Below are 12699 nucleotides of genomic sequence, written 5' to 3'. Positions count from 1 at the left end.
ATGTCCAGGTGTTAGGTGGTATGTCCAGGCATTAGGTAGTATGTCCAGATGTTAGGTGGTATGTCCAGGTGTTAGGTGGTATGTCCAGGCATTAGATGGTATGTCCAGATGTTAGATGGTATGTCCAGGTGTTAGGTAGTATGTCCAGGTGTTAGGTGGTATGTCCAGGTGTTAGATGGTATGTCCAGGTGTTAGATGGTATGTCCAGATGTTAGATGATATTCCCAAGGTTCCCGTGAGCAGCACCTGTTGAGTTTCTGTCCAGAGGCCACCCTGTCCCCAGAGCAAAGGTAAGCAGTCCTGGTACACTGAGTGTAAAGCCCTGTGGCAGTCCCTGGTATCTGTCACCAACTCACTTGCAGACCTCGTGCTGTTGGTTGTCTCCCACATATAATCAGAACACACTACCCTGTGTATTTACAAATGACAGCTCCAGGGAACTTTATAATCACAGCGCTGTTCTATAGGGACCACAAAGGGTGAGCTCACAGAGTGAGCCACCCAGAAGTGTCCTTTGTAGGTTGTGGGGGTGAGCAAGCCCCTGAAGCCCCCTGGTGTGTATGACAAGCAAGTCCAAGCCACATGTCATTCTCACAGGGAACAACCCACTTGTGACATAGAGCTGAGCTCTGCCTACTCCCATGGTTCAAATCAGCGGTTGTTCAGCACTGAGTCCTGAGAGCTCTAGACCTCTCAGCTAAAAGAAAAAAAGTTGGAGCGATTTTGTTGCTGTTGTTGTTTAAGTTTAAAAGTTACTATTTGGGGTTCTGTATTAAGTGGAAAGCCAGAAAAAAAAAATCATTTAGAGGGAAAGGCTGTTATTTTAAGTGACTAAAACATAAAAATAAAAATAGAAGGCTAGCTATGTTTTGGCTCCGAGTCCCTGTGTTAGTCAGATGTTTTGTCCCTGTGACCTGAGAAATTAACTTTTCAAAGGAAAGGGGATTTTCCGCTCCTAGTTTCAGAGGTGCCTCTCTGGTCCCTTGGTGGTGGTGGTAAGGCAGAAAGAACACAGCAACCAAGAAGCAAAGAAAGAGATAAAAGGATCCAAGACCAGGATGTGCTCTTGACAGACATGTTCCAAGCAGCCTCGTTTCTCCAGCCAGCCCTGACTGTCTCCTCACAGCCCACTCAGGTGAACTAACCCCATCACCAGGTCTGTGCCCTCAGGATGAGACCCACTCAGAATCCCCTCAGCTGTGACCTTAACTTTGAGCCTTCGGGACCTTTTCAGATTCAAAGCAGAACAATCTGGCTCCGGGCTAGTTCACTCACCTGTCTTATATTCTCTGCTTCCGTTGGCTTGCGGCCTCTGCCTCTCCATCCTTCCCTGGGAGCTTATGATAACCTCACTGGTACTTACTAGACTCAACAGCAGGTGGAGCCGGGCAGAGCCCAGCTATAAGACAGCAAGAGATCTGCTCACAGGGTGGGGTGGTGACGGGTCAGACAGGAACAAAGAAGTGCATACTGGGAAAGGCCTGGAGATAAAGAGACAGAGACTGGGACGGATGGAAACCTGGAAGGGTGGGAAGAAGGAGAAGAGAAAATAAAAGAGGGAAAGAATCCATTGAGGAGGGGTGCTTCTAGAATCAAATCAGCTAGGCAGCATAGAGAGATATGTCTGGCACATTTCAAAGGAAACAGAAAGAAAAGGGGGCAGGGACCAATGGAAATGGTGACATAAATTTGAGTGGGGGCACTAGTGTTTTTTTATTAATTAATTTATTTATTTTCTTGCGGTTTTTGGATAAAAGAAATGTAAATGGATTTTTGAGCCAGATGCCAACTGAACCATCAGTAAGACTATAGACAAGAGTGCATCTCATCAGGGCATCTGTTTAGAATGTATCTTACAAGAACAATGGTCCCAATAAGCACGTTGCTAAGAATACACAGAGCAGAGCTGAGTGCGCGGCTCAGTGACCCTATGGTAATGAATGAATAAATAAATAAATAAATGGAAGAAAGTATCTAGTAAGAATATCTATAAGGAAGTATTTGACAAAAAAGATAACCAAAGAGAATGCAATGCATTCAAGGAACTGGAGAGATGGTTCAGGCTAAGAGAAAGCTCTGCTCTCCCAGAGGACCACTCCAGCACTTCAGCACCCACATCAGCCAGCTCACAACTGATTGTAACTCTGGCCATACAGGCACCTCTGCCCCCTGCCCCCTGCCCCCTGCCCCCTGCCCCATGCCTCCTGCCTCTCCCCTCCCCCTCTCCCTCCTTCTCCTCCCCTTCCCCCTCCCCCTCCCTCTCTGTAAGTATATCTCTAATAAGTGTGTGTCTCAAATGAAATAAAGCCAGTAGTTCACCTTCCATAAAGCGCATTTGAACACTTGCTGAACTAAAAAGGGAATAAACCTTTGTTTCAGTGCTGGGCACAGAATAGTGATTTGCTGTAGCTAGTTCTCTTTTAGTATAGGTTAAAAATCATTTTTAAAATGTCACATTTTAGAGCTCTATTGTGAAGAGAACAGATGCAATATTAGCAAACAAAATAACTCTAGTCATTGCTTTAAAGTTAATGGGGTAATAAAGTTTGCAACAGAAACAAAACAGGAACCCCCAGAATATGCCAGCCTCCTGTTCCTTCCCCCAGCTTGGCTTGTTTTTAAGACAAATTTCTACCCCTATCTGATATTTGGGTGTAACACTGAGTTTGACACAAATGTCCCAGACTTCTAAATAAAGCTATTAGAAATATCGAATACAGTGTCCCCACTTTTTAGTCCTTGGGACTTTGTGCCTTGAGTCAAATGTCTGAGACTGGAAAGACTGAACTCAAGTAAGAGCAGAGCAGCTACCTCTTGCAGATGGAAGCTGCGACCGGGCTGTGGTGTCTGAAAGCCCATGCCCTTGGGCTCCCTCCTGTGGCAGACTCGGGAAACATTAGAAGCACCTTCCAAAGGGTGGAGGGGTAGGTGGGTACTGCCCAGAGATTGCACCTGGATGTGTCTCTCTGGGAGGGTAGAAAGGTGGGAGAGGATTCAAGAGTACAGAAAGGGAACTCACAGCTCCACCTGGATTGTGTCTATGAATAGAAAGATCTGTCTTTGGCAGCTCTACCCAAAAGATAAACCTTTTAAGAGTGAGACACGGATTGGCACGGCACCTATCTGTGTATCCGCTCAAGAAAGAACTTGAGCGTGTGCGTTCAGGTCACAGCTATTGCTCACTTTCCTTACCCTCAGGGGCTTTCCAAACTCCAAGCTGCACACAGCCAGGACATATATTTATAGTCATCTGGTAAGGAGAGGGTGAGGGCAAGTGAGATAGCATCTGGAGGAGCTCAGAAAAGCTAAAGGAACCGTAGAGAGAGCAAAGACAGTTTGGTTATTATATTACTGCAGGCGTCTCGACTCCATGTACAAAAGGCCACGCACGTGCTGTCCCTCAGAAGGGGTCGGGGATCATGTGATGAGGGCTGGAATCACAATTCACACCCGGAAACAGCCTGAGCTGACCACACAGCCTCAACTACTCCAGTGTGAGCCCTCCCCCNCCCCCACCCCACCCCCACCCCCCGTACCTAATGGCCTGGTGCGACTCGGGGATCCGATTTAGCATTTTATAAATGACCATAGTTAAATCATGGGAAGGCTGGAGGCTGTGATTTTCCAAGTCTCCTGAGGCATTATCCAGGGACACTGAGTTAAACAGCCAATGAAAACCAGATGAGCCTCACCTGGTGGAAGGAGCCTTGGACAAGCACAACCCAGGAGGTAAGGAAGGCCCTCTGCATGAAGATCCAGGAGCACCCGCATGGGCACCACCCAAAGGGAATTTCCAACCCGACATAGGGCACCCAGGTACAAATGCCAGTGATCGGCAATGATAACGTACCCCAGTGACAGAAAGGTTTACAAACAAAAACACAGCTAAGGGCAACTGGTTAGTCTCAGAAAGTCATTAGGAGTAGTAGGCAGCCGCCAGCATACATCATAGTTCAAGATTGTGTTTATGTCAGTGAATTTTGGCATACTTGTCTGGTATGGACAGTCACATGCTTTCGATGGCCAGTAACCCTTCTGTGGGGGGTTAGTGGGGGGAAATAGTAAGGGTCACTGTCCCACACAAGCATGAGAACCACAGTGTCAGCTCCTTGTGTAACACACACAAACCCATCTAAGCCCTGACAACAGAAACTAGGTCTAAAGAGACGGGGCCAGGGACAAGGTCCTGTAGAGTCCTACCATCTCCTTTCAACCCTGGAATGGACAAGCAGTCCTCAAAGAAGAAGAAATGGTGATAGTTCTTACTGAGTGACAAGCAGGCAAAGTCTTGACTTGACAGATTCTGAACCTGTACTGGAATCAGAGTCCCTGTACCGCTCCTGCAGGGAGCTCCAGAAATGACATGTGCCCAGGGAGGGCACCTTGCCATGCATTTAACCCATGATGTGAGAAAGAGAAAGGGGGCAGGGTTCACGGTATCACCCTGTTTCCATGTGTGAAATGTCTGGGGCAGCAGGTCTGGCCAGCACCGTCCTGGAGAGGCCTGTGATCCATGTATCTGGTATCTGGTCTCCTTCAATAGTACCTTCCTCCTTTCTTACCCTACTCGCCCTCTCTCCCCACTCTTCTCTTCCTCTCCCGCTACATCTCCTTGTCTCCCTCTCCAACTCCCTCCCCCTTCTCCACCCTTCTCTCTCTCTATCTCTAACCTCTCTCCCTCTCTCCCCTCCTCTTCCTCGCTCCCTCTCTTCTCTTCTCCCTTGTCTCTCTCTCTCTCCCTCTTCCCCTCTCTCCCTCTCTTCCCCTGCCTCTCTCTCCCTCTCTGCCTTCTGTTTCTGTTTCTCTGTTTCTCTGTTTCTCTCTCTCTCTCTGTTTCTCTCTCTCTCTCCCCTCTCTCTCTACCCCCTCTCTCCCCTCTCTCCCCCCTTTTAAGAAATAAACTCCTCTAGCAGAAAGTGAAGTGTGTGCCCTGGCATGCATTGTCATTTCAGAGGCGAAACAAACAGGGCAGAGCCACTGTTCCAGCCAGACAACAGGAGAACCCTCTGCCTGGTCACTTCCCCCTCGAGGATGTAGCGTCTGCCTGGAAGCAGACGTACTGCCATGCTTGGGCGGACTCTTCTTTGACACAGAATTATGATGGAATAGTCCAACACGCATTTCATACTCTCAGAAAGCTGGGGAAACCACACAGATAGCTTCAGGGGGCAGCTTCCACACATAGGAAGTGTCACTGCCTGGAACCCCAAACCATAAACAGATGAGAAACTCAAAAATATTCCTCCTCTTTCCCCTCCCCCATCATGCCACCACTGGAAAGTAGAACACTAAGGTCTATTCCCCAAAGCTAACTTGTGTTTTGTGTGTGTGTGTGTGTGTGTGTGTGTGTGTGTGTGTGTGTGTGTGTGTGCATGCACACACAGGTACACATACATGTGTACGTGTTTGTGTGTGCAGGTGCACATGTGCAGGGGTAGGTGAGTACACATATTTTCATGCACAGAGAGAGGTCAAAGGACAACCTTAAATGTTGTTCTTCAGGCTCTATTCATCTTTGTACGTCTGAAACTGGTCTCACATTGGGCTGGAGCTCGCCAAGTAAGCAAGGCTAATAGGCTAACAAGTGCCAGGGATCAGCCTGCCTCTGTCTCTCCCTTACAGAGATGCCAAGTGCCTGCTGACACACTCAGATTTTTAAAAACACGAGTTCTTAGAATCCAACCCAGGTTCCCACACTTACAAGGCAGACACTTTACCAAATGAGCCACCCCCTCAGCCCTTAAAAGCCAAATTTTAAAATGTTTAATTGTGCTTAGGAGAAAACTTAAACAGTTCCACACCCTCCGTCAAAGGAACTAATCGATAATCAAAACTAAGCTGCACACTTGAACATTTTTAGTTAATTTCATCTAGAATTATTTTCTGAATTATAGGCAATAGATAGAATTCTCTTCATTATTAAAAAATCTCTATTTATTTGCTTATTTATTGGTTTATTTGGTTAGTTAGTTGGTTGTTTAGAGACAGGGTTTCTCTGGCTAGCCCTGGCTGTCCTAAAACTTGCTCTGTAGACCACGATGTAGACCATGATGGTCTTCAACTAAGAGGTCTCCCTGCCTCTGCCTCCCGAGTACTGGGATTAAAGGTGTGTGCCATCACCACCTGGATGGTGAAATCCATATTTCATATCAAAATGGTTATCAGAAGAGATAACTATTATCCTATGAAACTTTTTTTACTTTTACTTGATCTCTCCCAGGTGCATAAAGGCGAGACATGTCTGTGCTGAGGGCTCTCCCTAGTTAAGATTGGCACAATGTTCTTAATGTTGTAAGCACCATCTGGTGCCTGTAAGGAGATGGAAGCCACAGGAAGGGGAAGGAGTCTGTGGGACCCTCAGAGACCAAGACAGACGCAAGAGTCCATAAGGCAAAAGCAAGCCCATGATGGGTGTGGCCAAAGAGAACGGAAGAAGGATTGGGTGAGGAACCGTGAACATTGGGACTAGAGGTTTAGTCATGTAGTATACCTATAACAACATGTAAAACCGGAGCACAATAAAGTAATGAAGTTGGAAAAAGACTCCGAAAGATCTGTCTACTAAACACAGAGACACCCCTCTTACCTCACATCCACGGCCCTGGTACCCTGAAGCTAGGAGTGAGGACCACCTATTATCCACTAGTCCAGCAACACACACTCCCATTGTTGCCCCAAGTGCTGCCAACACATCTGCTAGTTTTTCGAGCTCCTCATGAAGGCATGAAAAGCTAGCAGGTGTGCACACACCTGTGGGACCAAAGGGGCGTGGCCAGCATAGTCCTCCTGGAGCTCACAGAAGGGCTTCTTAGTCCCACTCAGAGAGAGAGAGAGAGAGAGAGAGAGAGAGAGAGAGAGAGAGAGAGAGAGAGAGACCGCCCTGGAGCTTGTGGACAAGTGCATTGCTCCTTCAGAACCCAGCCCTCATGATCATGAACTGATCACTGGTTCTTTGGCACCAACACTGGGGTCTCAGCCTGGAGACACCTGCCTGCTTTCCTGGTCCTTTGTGACAGTATGTGAACTGACCAGAAGAAGCCATGTCCTGGAGTACCTGACAACTGTCTTCAACTCAAAAGGAAGCTCAAGCTCAAGCGCTGCGCTGTGCACCCAGCTGGAGCTCAAAGTGGATTCCTTGCTCCTATTGACTTGGTTACTGGATCTAAAAGACAAAACACCCAAATCCGCAGGAGCAACCTTTTACATGCCGATTGTATTTTTGGTCGTTGCCAACAAACTTAGGGATCTGTTCCCTAAGCAGCGACTACAGTCCCTAACTCCAGGACAGGCACAGGATGACCCTTGGGGAAAAGCACTCACTAGACTGTCCTCCACCTCCACGGGACCTCAGAGTCCTCCCTGGCTTAGAGGTCATTTCTAACAACGAGAAGGAGAATCTTTCCTGTCAGTGCCAGGATCTGGGGATGAGAAGAGCTTAGGGTCCCATCCTGCTGAGAAGCTCCCAGTACTACAGACACCAGTCCAGGGACACAGGGGTAAGACTGTGAAGGACAGAGACTGGGAACTCCCTTCCATGAGGGCCCGGAGGGAAAGGTAAGAGAAGTACTACAGGATCATGAGAAGAGAAGCAAAGGGCCCTATTGAGTAACTGTGGATGGGGGAGAAAGTAAGACCGAGAGCAAGAAGAAAGTAATGATGTTATCAGAGGGTGAAGGAGACATGGATGGATGGATGGATGGATGGATGGATGGATGGATAGATAATGCATTGCACATACCCTACAACAGTTTTACAGTAAGCCACACTGGGTTCAGCACAATAAGTATATGAATGTTCTTGTCTTTCATCATCAAAGTGAAGTTATCCTGTGACCTTCCTGATGTTGAAAATCTAATTAATTTGGCCAGACTTTATAATATAACATTCCCACTGAAATTCCTTTTTAAATCTAAAATACAAATGTGAGTTGACATCTTTATGCCATGCTCTTTATTTGAACTGAATTACATACAATTCCAAAGAGCCTTTGCCTTTTGATTTTCAGCCGGGAGCTGTGAAATCATGGCAGACTGTGTCCATGGTCCTCACTTGGAGTAATTTGGTCTCAATCCATGTGAAATTAGAATTCAATACAATGATAACTCATATTCTGAGCCTTTTCCTCATGTGGGCTATAGCCTAATATTTCATATATGTATGGATATTTAAAGTCTGAAGACACACAATTAGTGACAGGCCCTTGCTCCCCACACAGAGGTGGGACGTTTCTTCCCCTGTAAATGAACTCATTCACAAAGAGAAATTCTCCTTTCAATTTTCTTTAGCTTCAAAGCACAAATGGAATGTTCTCACTGTAAGCTTGTGCTTCTATATATGAAATCATGTGTCTTTTAATAAAATTTTTAACCTGTACACATTCCCTTTCACCTCCAGCCTCATAAACCACAGCCAGTCTTTATGGCCTCCACATCCAATCATCCTGGGTGAGCCAAAGATGCACCGGGATACAAGATCCCTTAAACCCCTGAGTTATTGTAACCCACAGGTATCCAGGTTGCCTTAGTCAGGCTTGAAGCTATTCGCAATCTTCATTTCAAATCAGAACTAAAGGTTTAGAGATTGTGTAAATGAGTTCCTAGTAGGAAACCTTGTTTTTAGTTCCCTCCTCCTTCCCCCAGTTTCGGAGACCTTCTTCACAGAGCCTCGGACACAGTGTTGCCAGAAGAGGAAGGAAAATGTGATCACTGTTGATTCTTCAGACTGAGGGCTATGGTGTCACAGCATCATGGTCCATACACTCCATTGTACCATGACTCAAGTGCAGGAGGAAACATGATCATCGACAGCACATCCTGTCATGGACTGATGATCATCAGTGATGTTCTTCTGCATCCACACGTCCAAACTGCTGTCTTCCCATCACCCTCCTTCCCTTCAAAGACCCAAGCTGAAAATGACAAAGCACACAGCAGAATGCCCGCATCTCCTCACCTCACTCCACTCACTGGAAAGAACGCTAACATCTGTGCACAACCAGGCCACGAGAAGGGTGGAAAAATCCACAGGCTGGCTCTGTCCGTGCACACTTCCTCCCCAAGAGGTGAATCAGTTTATTCATTTCCAGAACAAATGGGCAGGACAAAGGGAAGCAGAGAACGTACTGGACAGCCCACATGATTTCTCTCATCTAAGCCAGGCAAGGAATCTGCTCTAATATCCAAATACCCCTTAATGACACAACAGTGTAAGAGCTGGCAGCTATGGCTTCTAAACTCCCTTCCAGACCGTAACCTGGATTGGAGAGTGACTGCAGCCTGAGCGCATCAAACGTTACCTTTAACACTTAGGGCATGCTGGGTAGTCTTCATTCTATAAGTAAGACCAAAGAGGTTCAGTCACTTGCGTAAGATCAGACACCCATCCAGAAGAAAAAACCTGGCCCCCACACATCCCCACGGACTGCGAGTCCCACATCCTCTTGTAACTGAGAGGCCCATTTGTTTCTATGAATTGAATTCCACACACCCTTAAGAACTGAGTCCCATGCACTTCTGCAAACTAACACTTCAGTCATTTACTAGAGGCAAAATAGAAACCTTGTACATAGGAGCCCGTTCTCTAGGTTAGCCTTCAGGAACCCAAAGGCGTCTCTAATGGACAGAAGGTAACTCGAAAGGAGATTAGCAACCACATTAGAAAACTTCAGAACATCTAACATTTCCCAGTGACTGATCACTCAAACTTCGATGATTATCTGAAGTACTTTCCATTGCAACCACGGTCTTCGTTTCCTAGATGGGGTGGCAGGGAGGAGAGAAGAATCCTGACAAATAGTTTATAGCTTTAAATATTTCTCCGGGATGCAAAAGAAGCAGCATTTTATGTGTTAATGTGATTTTAAGACAAAGTGTTCTTGGGGAGTGCGGTAAATGGGGCACTTCCTGTATGGTGTAAGACCAACTCCCAGCTCCCGTAAAGGGACCCCACAAGCATCTGGCACCCACGGAGCCCAGGAAACCCTTGCAACCGTGTAAAGAGATCAAGGGGGGAAAGCAAGAAAGCAAGAAGTTTCCAGAAGGGTTAGGACAAGCAAAGAAAATCTGTCCTGTTCACCAATCTTGCACACACACACACACACACACACACACACACAGAGAGAGAGAGAGAGAGGGAGAAAGAAAAAGAGAGAGGGAGGGAGGGAGGGAAGGGGAGAGGGAGAGAGACAGAAAGAGAGAGAGAGAGAGAGAGAGAGAGAGAGAGAGAGAGAGAGAGAATGAATGAGCGCAGGGGTTGAGACATGTGTACTTGATACTTTTAGAAAATGTATAGTGATTACAGAAGTCTGCTGCTTGGAGCTCAGATTCATGGTGCTAAGGCCCTTTGAGAACTGGCCAGTTTCCCAGGGGACTTTTAAAATGTACTCGGCATGTGTGCACGAGCTCTGTACATACATGAGCATCTGTGCACACATTCATATATGAATGCATGCATGTCATCCCTTCAGGCTCTTTGGGGTAGGGCAAGACTGAGGGAGCGAAAACTCCCTCCAGTTTCCAGCTATGGTTCTAATCTATCAGTCACTCATGAGACACAAGGCAGGGCCCTAAGACTGCCCCCAGAAGAATTTTAGGTATGAACAATGAACTCACTCAATCTTCCCCCCTTCAAGCTGCTAAGAAACAGGGAGAGGGGAAGAAAAAGCAACAGGCTGGCCAGCTTGCTTCACTTTTTCAAAGAACTTCGACTCCTGGGCTAGCCCTGGTTTTCCATAGGCTAAGCACCCTCCCCAGGGCACCTACCACTCCAATACCCCTCTCCACAGGAGCCTGCTCACCACCTTGGTGTTTTCTTAAGCACTTGTTCAAAAACACGTTTAAGTGGAACGCTTTCGTTTCTGCAGATTGCATTAATTATGGGCTCCCTAGCGCGCGGGCCGCAGAAGGGCTGCCCGCCGGGGCTCTGCAGACACCAGCCTGCAGGAGTGGCCGCGGTTGTGTTGGCCCGAGGTAGACGCGCTCAGCCCCCATCCACAGCGCGGCTTTTGGCACCTCACCTCGCGCCTTGGCGAAGCTAGTACTGCAACTAAGAGAGACAAACTTAGAGCGGTCAACCACAGTGCCACGCGCGCTCGGGAGCGCGCCCTGGCGCGCACAGCATCCTGCCCCTGAAGAAAGGACCCAGGAGACATGGGGCGCTCCTCTATGCCTCCTGTGCTCCAGATTGACCCTCCTCTGTGAGTTGTTTTTTTGTTTGTTTGTTTTGTTTTTGTTTTGTTTGTTTTTTTTTAAAGAAACGCGCTCTTTTAATTCAATGTTATATCTGCTTCTTCCTCTCAATAAAGGGTTCTCTGAGATGCTCCGCCACAAGTGGAACACATGGGCTGCGGCCCCTTTTTCTCCCACAAGGGGATTGGGAGGACAAGGGGTCCTCATGGCGCTGGAGACGAAGATAGCCCGTCGGTGGCGTCGGCAAGGTGGGCACCCAGTCCCGGTGAGTTCGCCCTGAAAGAGCTGAGGTGCATAAGGTAGCCCAGATCCTTGTTCCTGTGCCATCCCATCCAACCCAACCCAACGTGGGGGACTCCAGGCACTCCCGCATGTCAACTCCCTTCTATTCTGGATTAGTAGGACCAGCAGCCCTTCACATACAGAGTACCTATCGACCCTGGACACGCACGCCGTGGGACTCTTCCGGACCCACCTGTTGGAGACTGCCGGGCCACCTGCTCCCGGAGCCTTGTCCCAGAGGGGAAAGTGGGTTCTCAGTGAGAGACAACAGAGAAAGGCGGGGGCGCGTCCCGGGACTTACCGTGAGCGCCGAGAACTTCTGCGCGGGCACCGGCGGCAGCAACGCAGCGAGCAGCGGCAGCCAGCACAACTGTGGCGGCAGCATGGTGACGCTGGAGGGGACCAAGCGAGGCAGACGCCCCACACGCTGCGCCCTGGCACTCGGCGAAGATCCGGTGTGCGAATGTGCGGGTGAGCGGGCTAGAACTGCTCCGCGGTCCTATGGCCGCTGGTGGAGACCGCACGGCCCCTCCGTGCGCTCTGGCCGGCGCTCCTCGAACTCTTCGGCTGCCCCTGCTGCTGTCAAATAGCCCTAGTTTCCCCGGATCCTCCTGTCCCGCCCTCTTCGCCCTCCCGCCCGCAGATCTCCTCCCTCTGCCCCACCTCCCTCAGCCACCGCGCCCGCGCAGGGGCCGCCCGGCGCGCAGGGCTGTGAAGGAGACAACGAAGGCTACCAGGACTAGGCAAGCTTGTGTTTGGTGCTGTTTGCACGCCTCCTTCAAGCACATGCAAGGGCACACCTTACAGGCATGCACACTCACACAGGCTCCACGAGATGCACTGAGCCCCACCCTCCTGCCCTAGGGCGCCTTCTGTCTTCGCCTTGGAGGGTCCCCACTGCGCCTTGACTCGCCTGTGGCTTTACATTCACCAGAAGGTAGCATTCTGAGATACTAAGTGGTCATTGGCTCCTCGGTAGGGCCTCTGAGAACACCACGGAGTCCTGCATCTTTCCACAGGTTAATGCGGAGAACTGGAGGGGTCTGAACACAGATCCTCCGTGAGGCAGATGACTTCCTTGAGTTGGGCAAACTTAGAGGAAGGTGAGCTCACACATTGATGTGGCCGCTTTAAGCAGTTTAGGCAAGCATTTCAGGTGTTCCGCAGCAAGCACATTTGAGTAGGCTTTTGACTGTGATGGAAACCAAGGGGATTTTGCACACCAGGTCCT

At 48.7% G+C, this 12699-nt stretch overlaps 1 protein-coding gene across 2 annotated transcripts in view; it reads right to left on the bottom strand.

The window, feature by feature from the left end:
* The window catches only part of Smoc2 (SPARC related modular calcium binding 2), a 128479-nt gene extending 116408 nt beyond the window's left edge, over positions 1-12071 (bottom strand). Inside the window, exon 1 of one of the 2 annotated variants that reach the window (XM_021221046.1) lies at positions 11770-12071. In XM_021221046.1, coding sequence (XP_021076705.1) covers positions 11770-11853 — 84 coding nt within the window. In that variant the 5' untranslated portion in view covers positions 11854-12071. The remainder of the gene's footprint in view (positions 1-11769) is intronic. The other variant, XM_029533163.1, reaches the window with a different exon arrangement.
* Positions 12072-12699: the final 628 nt, after the last annotated feature.

Source organism: Mus pahari, chromosome 21 (genome assembly GCF_900095145.1).
Source record: "Mus pahari chromosome 21, PAHARI_EIJ_v1.1, whole genome shotgun sequence".
NCBI lineage: Eukaryota > Metazoa > Chordata > Mammalia > Rodentia > Muridae > Mus > Mus pahari.
This window is presented reverse-complemented; position numbering and strand designations above follow the sequence as displayed.